Raw genomic sequence first — 12484 nt, forward strand, 5'->3', positions numbered from 1 at the left:
AATTTAATTTAATTTATCTAAATTTAACTCAATCTAACTTATCTACATTTAACTCAATCTAACTTAATTTAAGGAATATTAAGTATTAATTTAATTAATCTAAATCTAATTTAATCTAATTTAACTTAACTTATCTTTATCTTGTATCACGGAGAGCCATCGGAATATCAAATACGGAGTTGGCAGGCATTATATATACATTGACCTGTTGTAGAATAATTTAATTTAATTTAATTTTAATTTTTTAATTTAATTTTTTAATTTAATTTAATTTAATTTAATTTGATTTGATTTGATTTGATTTAATTTAATTTAATTTAATTTAATTTAATTTAATTTAATTTAATTTAATTTAATTTAATTTAATTTAATTTAATTTAATTTAATTTAATTTAATTTAATTTAATTTAATTTAATTTAATAAAAAGAACGAGCGCACTTCTTCTATTTTCTTTTTATTCCAGTTCTATAAATGTCAGACAAGAAGGCTGTGTGTAGCAGACAAACACTGTGTTTAGAAATCAGACGCCACACGAGCCCACGTGCCGTAGGGTTGTTGACGCAACCAAAGTACAAAATGTCAATGTGTTGCTCATTTGTACCTGTGGGCCACAGTACCTTTGTCCCCCGACCCAGCAGTGCACCCAAAGTACAAAATGTCAATGTGTTGCTCATTTGTACCTGTGGGCCACAGTACCTTTGTCCCCGACCCAGCAGCGTACGTGTCCACGTCATTGCAGCTCGCTCACGTGACGCTGCTAAAAGTCAGTAATGCTAGTAGTATGGACGTGACGCGAGAAGTCTAAACACTTGCTACAGGACCCACTAGCACCCCTCTCTCATGAATAGTGATTGCCTTCTCTTCTCAAGTGTCGCTCGAACTTTCTTGCTGACATCATGAAGGTATTAAGGAAGTCCAAGGTGAGTAAATTATATAGTAATGTTCGAAGGGCTAGCAAGGCAAAATCACCCGTGGTGCAGTTTTTTGAAGCAACGTTAACCGCGACCCCAAATGCATACGGTTCTAGCATCTAGAATTAAATGTACTTCGGTGTGAAAGCAAAAAGAGGAACTTGCTGATAGCTATACCCTGGGAAAACTCTGGAAGTTTATTTTCCTCTGGAAAAAGCGGGTATTTCTTCAAAATGATGCAGCAATTTTGCAGCGTGTATAAACATCTCTGAATTAAGTTTAAGTTCTCAAAAACCCATGTAAAATGAGCAGCCATAAATGTAGATTAGAGTTTCCGTTATTGTTACTTAAAATTTGAAACCTGCATGAACATAAAGTTAACGCTTTGCAAAAACCGAGACATACACACGTGCCATGATGCGTATATTCCAGATCTCTTCCACGTAACGTTACATGGTAACTCATTCCTGATGTTTTCCGCAGGTGTTGGGGTCCCTGGTGTGTCTCCTTGGCATATCGGCAGTGCTGTTCGTAAGTACAGACCCAGGAAGCTTGCAAACTTTCTCAGAAGCGCCCCTCAGGGAAAACGAGGGGGATTTTTCTTCTGGGAACATGGCTGACAACAACAGACCGTGGCTTAGTCATGTCCAAAGAAAGAACGCTATTAAAACGAGGTCAGAGGCGGTCACAGGCGACGCCAATCTTCTTGAAAACGCGCGCAAAGCTACCGAATTAAACGATGCCAACGGATTCTTGGAAAAATTGGGCCTAAACACACCAAAGAAGCCTGGTACAAGCAGAAATCCCTTTAGAAACCAACCATCCTCAAGCACAGCGTCTATCAAACCAAGGTTCAAACTGAGCTCAAAAACCGAACAGGTGACCAACATGGCCGCCATTTTTTCCATCGCCCCTCCCCCTGGTAATAATGATGAAGAAACCCACAGAAAAGTCTTAATAAAACAAAATCTCGCGAAGAAATTGAGAAGTCTCACAAATGATAAAGGGCTCAAGAAGGGTGAACCACGAGTGTCTGTAGCAGAAAATAACTCAGGGAAAGAGCTAACTTCTCCCACTATCCACACGAAAGGACATAGATCTGGTCATGATTACAATGTCGGACTAGCAAGGGAGTTACCCACCACAAACCCCTTCTCTAGGCGGAAAACAAAACACAGGGAAACTTTTGACAGAAATAACTCTGCACCACGGATCATGGAACTCACAAGCGATCAGGTCGTGACAAGGAACACTTTGAAAATGAACCCTACGACCATTCCGAACGACTCAGACAGAAGTGGTGGCAAAGGCAGCGAACGAATGTCCACACACCATGTCGGGAAACTGGACATGTCAACGGTTGAGACTAGATATGGCGAAGAAAGGAAAATCCACATCGACACAGAAAGCAACTTAGATATTAAGATTAAGCCAGATTTTCAGTATAACAACGAAGAAACACAACATTTTGAAAGTCGGTGCGGCGCGGAGAGAAATTGTACAACTGAAAGAGGAAGACATGGCACCCAGAATAAAGAAAAAGCAAAGCGAACCCACTCTGACCGTGACCACTATAATACTCATTCCACTGAGATATCTGTCACACCGAGTGATATAGCCGTGTTGGGCGAAGTCGAAGGGTTTATCGACACATGGGAGGGAGCAGAAAGACATGTTCTCTCCATTTTCAGGCGAGGACATAAGCTCACAAGAGCAAGAAAGCAACAGGGCGACCACCCACCAGGCTTCCGTCTTGGAGCGCCACAGTCCAACGCTACTGAGGAAGAGGGGAAGACAACACAATCTGGGAAAATGAGGAAAGACGAAAAGAGAGGCAGAAGGAAGCTAACGGCAGAGGAAGACATCGAAGAAGATAGAAGGGAGACAGAGAAAGACAACGAGAAGAAAAGAAGGAAGACAGAGAAAGGCAAAAGGACGACGAAGAAAGGCGAAGAGAAAGATAGAAGAAAGACGACTAGAGACGACGAGAAACACAGGAGAAAGACAGAGCAAGACAACGAGAAAGAAAGAAGAGAAACGGAGAAAGACGAAGGGAAGACAGAGAAAGTCAAGAAGGAAAGAAGGAAGACGGCAGAGAAAGACAAGGAAAAAGACAGAAGGCCAGAGACGGATAGGGACAAGAGGAAAGACAGAAAGAGGACAGATAGCAGAAATTTGGCGGAAAGAACTCGAAAAGGTCGTCATAGGAAGAGGACGGGCTCTTCAATAAGGACCACCAGGCAGGGTTCAAGATCAAACCGACGCAAGTGTGCTTTTCGGAAAGACGCTAAGCAGACACAACAGATGGATACAGCTAACGCCAGCCTACAAAGCATTGATCATTTGAAAGGAGAGAAATTTGAAGAAGACGGCAAAATCTCTTATTTCAGAAATACCAACATAACATCTCAAAACGGTGTTGACAGCTACAACTCAACCCAAACTGTCAACTCTTCGAGAAGACATTCCAGACGCTTGATAGCAAGGAAGAGAAGAAGGCAATGTTTCCGTGGGCGAGGAAGAAAGAGGCGTAGGCACAATGCATCCAAAAGCAAAGGGAGAAAAGGCGAACTGAGACAGATAAAACCTCATCTGACGAAAACGCTATCTAATAAAGAAGAGGCTGTTGTAACACCTGTAACAAGCCCACCTTCACACAACAAATCTACCGTTAGTAAACAGGCCGTTTTCGGAACCGTCAACAACAGCCACAAAGAGAATGTGTCCCCAAAAGTGCCGCTTGACAGTTGCCCCGAAAACCGAACCACGAATTCTCCCAACTTGCCCTTGAACGTGAGATCGGTCTGCCCGTGGTCGTACTACGTAGACCACGACCCCGACCGATTCCCCTACGACATTCTCCAGGCCAGGTGCCGATGCATCGCGTGTCTGGACACGACAACCAACCGACAAAACTACAACTACGTCTGCGTTCCTGTGACGATACAGAAGCTGGTGTCCAGGAGGAAAAAGAAGAAGTCCGGACGAGGATACAGATACAGGAACGAGTGGGTGAACGTTGCGGTCGGCTGTACGTGTGTTAATCCGCGGTATTCTCCATAATCAGACTCAAGTTATAGCCTATATAGTACACCCCACCACTCGTACAGCACAAAAGAAAAGGTTATTTATAAGGTTGAATATCCCCCTTGTTTTACTCGTAAAACATAAAGTACATTGATGAACTGGACCAAGTGAAGACGGACTCTATTTACACAGCTGTACATTTTGTACATGCCAACAGTTGTACAGTAGAAACAGAAGAAAACAAGTTACAAGACAATCAAACATTTGAGAACGTTGCAGATGCAAAGTAGTTGGGGTGAAAGGAATAAACAAATAAAGTAAAAAAAACATCTTTCTTCTGCAGGAGCGACAAGATAACATACATTTTGGAAGGCAAAGGACAGCCCTTTGTCTAAATTTTTATATGCAGGAGGGCGCAAGACTCCCCTAGTCTGTCTGTCTCTCTCTCTAACTCTCTCTCTCTCTCCCTCTCTCTATCAGTCAGTCTCGAAAGACTTTGAGAAACAAACTGGACAAGTCGGGATTGTACAGTTCATTTACAAATCCTAGTCATACCTAGAAAAGTAAAATGCCTGTTGACTACACATATCTTTCAGTCCCTGACGAATAGTATCGGACGCTACCTGAAGCGTCTGACCGTTTTAGTTTTCAAAACCTGTCCAGTTGCCTGAGTAACTGTTAGTCTTTCTTGGTACATCTTGGTACATCTGGAAGTCTATTAACCCTTCATTTAGTTGGCTAATTTTTTTAACCAGTGTTATCATTCTGGTGGCGACTTTTCAGTTAAGTTCTCTAGGAGTAAAATCACACACTGTAAAGTTGATAGTATTGAAATGTGTATTTATACATCCATAGCAAGAATTCTCTTGGTATTTATGTTCGAAAACATAAAGAAATAGAACTTAGATTCGGTATACACCTTAGTATGGTTGTCATTGGACTAATATTGTATAAAAAGTGTGTCGTATTCAGTTTTCACCACTTTTAATGTATCTTGACTACAGTGTACATAACAGTATCTGTTCTGGTATTTTGGAGTGAAACAAAATTCGCCCGATTAAAAAAAAAGATATCGTCAGATTGTGTGCTCGTCACTTCTTCATTTCTGTTCTCGTAACAGTGTTTTTACTAGTTAAGAATCCGTTAAGTATTTTACTGTTTTAATCAAATTAACATGATTTGTTACATCTCATAGCTGTAGTAGAATACTGACAAAGATAATACGGAAACCCGCTGGAAAGGCACAGTAAATATAAAAAAATGTACAAACTTCTAGATTGGAAAAAAGAATAGGGCAACACAAAAAGAAATCTAGAAGTAACAACAACAAAAATTGTCATTGCCGCTATCATTTTTATATATGTAGGTTGGCAAATTCTTTCATTTTTCAATTCAATTCTTTTATTTCATTTCAGTTCTTTCCACGAATGCCTTCCAAAGTTCCATCAGAGGGCAAACCTGCACAGTCAAACCTGCACAAGTGAAAACCTCTACATATTAAAGTACTATCTGGTAATTATGACTACTTTTGGTGGCCCTTTAGATAATTTTCCCATTGACACAAGCTTAAGCATTAAGAACCCTCTCGATAGTATAGTTACCACCTGTCCACATATAATGAAACTTTATTTGCAAAATCATGCCCGAAGGCTAATTGCTTGTACAATCAAGTATAATACTCATTGCAATACAGTAACAGGAGAAAGGTAACAATCTGTCTGGAAAAACTTCTACTTCTACTACTACTTATGGGGTTCGACTTCTTCTTTGAAGGCAGTGGATAATGAATAGTCCCACATTCTGCATAATTAGTGGGTTTTGTGATCTTAGTAGAAACGTAGTCTTTTGGTGATCTTCTAAGTGACGAAATGATGGAGAGATTGTTGTAACTGTCTGAAATAATCTGTTTCTTTCGGTCTCATAGTGAGGACAGTCGCCAACAAAATGTATTTCATTTTCCACATAGACCCTATTTAATCTGGCAGGTTTGACTGTACATTGCAGTTCGGTGCTTCCCCTGTTGTTAGTTTTACTTGGTAATATCAAGCTTGGCAGTCTATTTTCTAGGAAAAAAGATCCCAGTGTTTACTGTATGACCGATTAAATAGTTGAGGGGAAACCCCTTTCTCTCACGAGGCATAACTGCAAATGTCACATTCTGTCAAGGAAACTGGCGACTAAAAAATAGTTCATGCACAGTCTTGCATATACACATGTAGTTTCAGTCAAAATACAACACCTCGGGATAGCGAACTAATGCCTTTTACATTCGTGTTTCAGTTCTGGTAGAAAATTGTCAAAGAAAGAAGAGTGAAAAATTGAACATCGCCCCAAATAATTTTTTTCTGCATGACGACAGCATTGTTTATATTTTAGAGTCTTTTAGTGTAAATTTATGTATCCTAACATTGACCAAGTAACGTTACATGACCAGACCATCTCTATATATGTGAATCTCCGAATCTTAAATGCATTTATACACAAGCAGCATATCAGCTCATCAGGCATAACAGCAAATGTCACATTCTGTCAAGAAAACTCATGGCTACTAAAAAAAAGAGTTTATGCACACTCTTGCATATAAGTACAGTCAAAATACAACACCTGGATGGCGAACTAATATCTTTTACATTCGTGTTTCAGTTCTGGTAGAAAATTGTCAAAGAAAGAAGAGTGGAAAATTGAACATCGTCCCAAATAAGTTTTTTTTTCTGTATGACGACAACATTATTTATATTTTATAGAGTCTTTTAGTTTAAATTTATGTATCCTAACATTGACCAAGTAACGTTACATGACCAGACCATCTCTAAATATGTGTATCTCAGAATCTTGAAGGCATTTATAAACAAGCAGCATATCAGCTCATCAGGCATAACTGCAAATGTCACATTCTGTCAAGAAAACTCATGGCTACTAAAGATAGTTCATGCACAGTCTTGCATATACACATGTAGTTTCAGTCAAAATACAACACCTGGATGGCGAACTAACACCTTTTACATTCGTGTTCCAGTTCTGATGGAAAATTGTCCAAGAAAGAAGAGTGAAAAATTGAACATCGTCCCGAATAAGTTTTTTTTTCTTTTGACGACAGCATTATTCATATTTTAGTTTAAATAGGCATTTATACGTATACACAAGCAGCATATATTTGGGGACCAACACCCAGCTTCAACTGTTATATTTATATTTTTGATGCGTCTAGACAAACCCTGTATCACAAACATGATCTGTTCCCACATTTTCCATTGTACAAAAAAGCGAGAAGAAGTTGACCACTCTGTATTAGCTCAGTAACTAGAACACTTTGTATTAGCCTAGTATAATATCCTTGTATGTTCCTTGTGTATGTATGTCTAAGTCGAGTAGTGTATCTTTTGTCTCCACTTCTCTACATATGTTTGTTATGTGTCTGTTAAGTCTTGACCTGTACTTAGCCCGTCGTGGCATGAATGTACAATAAAGGTATTTCATTTCATTTATATTCAGTCACAAATGACATATTTGCAAATGTGTTTGTTCAAGGCGTTTTCAATGGTTTGTCCAACAACAGGCGTTGGCCATGTTTTTTCTTTGCGTACTTTAGTCTTTATTTGTTGACGTCACTTCCTTTAAGTAGGGATGACGGGAAATTAGAAACGCGAAATGGCACAAATCCGAAAAGTAACATTTTACGCTTAAATACAACTCCTTTTTTACGAAATAAAGCGGCAAATTTTTGCCTGTAATTCTGAGAACATTGCGATCACGTATTATACACAAATTTCCCACCTGTTGTAATGACGCATTGTGGGTAAATTCCATTATTGTTTAGAGGTTGTGGCGGGGCTTTTAATTGAGGCAAGAATTTTCAAGAAAAAGAAAGTCAAAATCAAAGAAACAAAAGCTTATGTGGGGCCGTGTGGGGTTGCGGCAGAGTGCTCGACTCGGAACCAAGAGGTCCCGGGTTCGAGTCCCGACATGCCACCGATCTTGTGCCCTTGGGAAAGGCAATTTACACGACTTTCCTCACATCGCTTAGGTGAAAAATGAGTATTGTATTGTCCCTTGTTGGTGGCGACATTAATATAAGTTGAGTGTGCCATCAACACATCTTGTGATTACATGTTGGATTATTAAAAAAAGCTTACCTTTAAATGAGGATTCCTCCACGCGGATGATAATCCAATCATTCCAATGCGTTGCAGCGTTCTGAATATCCGTAAAAAGTTATTTCGAAATCCAGTGGAAACGTTTTAGATCGCATCACAATGTTTTAGTGTTGAAGTCGTCGCACGCTTATCAAAGAATGCCCGTGGATACGCATCAAGGTTCCAAGTAGAAGTACAGTCACATCCTGGCCTGTTGTACACTTGGAGAGTCCATATATAGAAACGTATTTGATTTGGTACCCTTCGCGAAATTTGGAGGCGCTTCCTAGCCTCTACCAGGCTTCAGAGGCGGCTGAAAGAGTAGAAACGCTGCTAGCACCAGTCTCGAAAGTTTCCTAGCCTCTACCAGGCTTCAGAAGCGGCTGAAAGAGAAGAAATTGGTCAGATAGACAGAAAACATGCCAGGGGAGTCGGTCCGCTATTGAAAGGAGTACACGTTGCCGCTCCAAATGTACTCCTTCCGCGGACCAACTCTCCCGGCATGTTATCTGTCTATTTGGACAATTTCTACTATTTCCAGTCCTTTTTGAAGCCTGGTAGATTCCAATGAACGTCTTCAACTTTCTAGATTGGTGCTGGATACGTTTTTACCCTTTTCAGACTCCTCCGAAGCCTGGTAGAGGCTACGCGTTTCCCGCAAGTCGAGTTTTAAGCAGCAACACAGCGGTAACAATCCATCCATATATACCTGCAGGGCGCACAGGGTTCACACATCCGGAAAGGAAGTTCAGTTCGCGTCGGGCGCACCTGTTTGTAGCAAAGAGGCGCAGCTTCGATTCTTCTGTAGCAACTCCAATGTGGCAAGCATGTCGTTCTTCGCATGAATCCTCATTCCTGCCGGCGAATCTTGTTACAACCAATTCGTGTGGCGGAAACTTTCCTTGAATATTGTGTGACTAATTTCCTCCTCTTGTTGCAAGCATGTGACATGCTGCATTGAATGTGTACTACTTATATTTGGGTGTGTCTAAAAAGCGCACGGGAGTTAGGGGTTACGTCACTTTCACAATTTTAGAGACACCCGTTTTTCTCGGAAGAGAACGAGAGTAAAAATTCCCTCCGCGGTCGGAAATATGTCGAGCTGCAGTTCAACATAATATCGCAAGGGGTCGCTGTGAGTGTAAACACCTGTTGTATTTGGGTCATAGGGGTAAATCTTTGCCGGGTAGGACCCCAAGGCACCTGCTAAATGCGCGATTTGCTCAACATGTTCGCTAAAAAATCTCCCACTAGTAGACAAAGGGGTGCTATACAGGAACCGAAGTTGCTACCTGCATATCGTTAGAGATCTAGAAGTCGGAAACTCCGACCAGGAAATGTCACCAGAATAAATATAACGTATGTAAGGGTGGCGATGTTGACACGTGTACGTCACGCGTACTGCACAGGTACAATGTCGGGCACACAGGTAGCCTCCGTAGCAGGCTTATAGAACTGGGGGTTTGGTGGTCTTCGGCTGTTTTCTGATTAGCCTCCGTAGCAGGCTTATAGAACTGGGGGTTTGGTGGTCTTCGGCTGTTTTCTAATTAGCCCAGTTCTAAAAACGGGGGTAATTCAACCAGGCCGGCTATGTTGTCTATATGCAATCAGAAAATAGCACATAAAGGCTCCCGAAGACCCCAGTTTTTGGCATGCTATGGCGGCTAACACTTTGGCCTAATTAAATCTTTTCCCCCTTGCTTAAGTCTTTCTTGGAAAGGTCAGGTGGGGTCTCTTTTCTTCCGAGAATTTTTTGTGACCACAAATTTTGTACCGCGCTAGATTGGGTTATGGGTATGCTTCAAATTACTTCCTGATGGTATATTCCATTATATCGCAGGGGGTATGGCATTATATCGCAGGGGGGCTATTCCATTATATCGCAGGGGGGCGTTAGGTCGGGCGTTAGGGATATTCTATTATATCGCAGGGGGGCGTTAGGTGCAGGGATATTCTATCACGTCGCAGGGGTGTCTTTTCTGTATCAAAATTGCACAAAATACATTGTGGAGCTCCGTACATATTTTACTGTCAGTAAAACATTAAAATTCCACGACTCTCATACAAATAAAAAGATTATGTAACATGAATTGTACATTCCTTGCCTTCCTGCTAGGACATTCCAGGCCCATGTGCACATGGCTATATATAGCACCTGGTATATATAGACTGACTGGCAGCAGTAGTAGTAGCAGTAGTCCTTCACAAGTCCTTCTGGTGTAAGGCATCCTATTATAGGCTTAAATGCTACAAAATGAGCCATGAAGTCAACACAAAAGGCTGGGTTAAAATTTAAACATTGAATTTTGAACTTTTAATCAAACCACTGCAATGATAGATGGGAAAACTGTAACAACTAGGAAGAAAAGGACTTTCCTCAACTGTTGGGGGGCAAAACATGAGCATTTTTCAGTTGATTCAGGACCAGAATCAATTTTTTTTTTTTTGCAAATCAGAAAAAAACGAAGAGGCAAATCCGAGAACCAACAAATTAAATTGGTGTGGCCTTAAAAAAAAAAAGATCACGTCCTTCGAGGCTCTGGACAATACGGAGCCAGTGGTAACTCTAGAGGACGGCACCCAGGCTACCAAAGGTCCACCACTCATGAACTTAGTACATTATAACAATTCATAAACTCCGCAAAAAGCCAGCGCGTGCCGGCTTGTTATATACGTCGCTGTGCACTGCCGTAGATTCACAATACCGGCTTTGTATTCCTGTGGTTTAATGCCATTTTTATTTTTGGCCGGAATTTTCTTTTCTTCGCCCGCGCGCACTAGTTTGGGGGTCTTCAGAGGATGTCATCCATAAAATTAAGTCGGTGTGGCCTAACGTTAACAGTAGAGCTAAAATGTATTTTCTCATCATACATTACCCATGTCCTACCATCGTCAACCATAACACAATTCTAATTTCTTTTAAATTAAGAAAATCAATGATGATCAATGTATATGAAATGTAAGGAAGATTGTAAAAACTTTAAAATTGAAAGCAGATCAATGTATCATTGTCAACAGATCTGATGTTTTACATTGCAACACTGACAATGTCTTGACAGTATAAATTATTGCACAGAGATATATTCCCTATGGCCTGTAACACTGACAGTCAATAATCACCATTAAAGTCATGCTAGGAATGTCTTTAAAAACAAAATGCATGATCACAACATCTTGAAAAGGTAATAGTCACTAATTATGTCAATCTTTCCACAAATGTGGTAACTTTTAAACAAATAAATAAATGAAACATTGTAAATAAGACTTAGGAACATCTAATTGCTTGGGAGTTGAACAATACATATATAATGTACAGTTAAACTGCAGCCTGCTAAGGCAGCCATTTGCCACCAAATTTGTGTTGGTTACTGGGTTAGGCAGTATAGTAGGCATTTGTCGGTCTTAAAAGACCATGAAGTACTTCATCTACACCCTACACTTATTCTTAGTTTAGAAAGAAGGTTAACCATTGCACCAATTTTGTGTTTTGTTACAATGTTACCAGCACCAGTTTTGTCATCACTTGTTACAACATATAAAAATTGTAATGGCCACAGTCTCTACCCTGTCATTGAAAATATAGGCACATTTCACTTCAAATATAACCAGTATCTGTATTTTTCTCTTCTGTGGTTTTAGATCATGTTGCTCTTTCACCACAGCTATCACATTTTAAAAATATTGAAAGATTTTAATATAATTGTCATTGTGAATATAAATATACACTCTACATTTGTATTTGATTGTCGTAAAAGTTAAAACTTCAAGTTGACAGAAGAAAGAAGTTCAAAGAACTATATAGTTGCACTGCCCTGTAATCTATACATTATTGCAGTGTTCAAATTCTGGATTGTACCACTCACCCTCAGGGGTACCATATCACCCATTTAGCACAAAAGTGCAGGCATCATATATTCATCCAAAAATAGTTTCATCAGGCCAGTAAAGTATTGGATATAAGGGTTTTCTTCTACACAACCACCTACATCGGCTACATATAGCGGCGAGAAGCAGAACTCTAGTCATAAGCTCTGAGGAAGGTGTCTGATAGACACTGAAACGTCAGCAAGTCATAAGCTCTGAGGAAGGTGTCTGATAGACACTGAAACGTCAGCAAGTCATAAGCTCTGAGGAAACGTCAGCAAGGTACGAATATTTGGTTGTGTAGAAGAAAACCCTTATATCATATTATATTCACTTCCAAAAAGTCAAGCTTGACAAGCAGCCACCTTTCCCCAGTCCTTAATTTCTTTCCATAGGCACTGTGAAGTATTGAGCCCCCTGCTCAAGAAGACCACCTCCTGTTCAGGAAGGCCACAGTCCCCTGGGTGGCTTTGTACATGTAGAAATATCATACATTGATTGTCATAAAATATCCTCTAGTCCACCACCCAGTGTCAGGTATATCATGA

The 12484-nt window shown here is 40.2% G+C and overlaps 1 protein-coding gene across 1 annotated transcript; it reads left to right on the plus strand.

The window, feature by feature from the left end:
* The first annotated feature begins 1399 nt into the window (after nt 1–1399).
* LOC109466404 (serine/arginine repetitive matrix protein 5-like) lies at nt 1400–4283 on the plus strand. Its single transcript, XM_019764115.1, has one exon. The coding sequence runs from the start codon at nt 1525–1527 to the stop codon at nt 3973–3975; it is 2451 nt and encodes an 816-aa protein (XP_019619674.1). The 5' UTR covers nt 1400–1524; the 3' UTR covers nt 3976–4283.
* Nucleotides 4284–12484: the final 8201 nt, after the last annotated feature.

Source organism: Branchiostoma belcheri, unplaced genomic scaffold, assembly GCF_001625305.1.
Source record: "Branchiostoma belcheri isolate BF01 breed outbred unplaced genomic scaffold, Haploidv18h27 scaffold166, whole genome shotgun sequence".
NCBI lineage: Eukaryota > Metazoa > Chordata > Leptocardii > Amphioxiformes > Branchiostomatidae > Branchiostoma > Branchiostoma belcheri.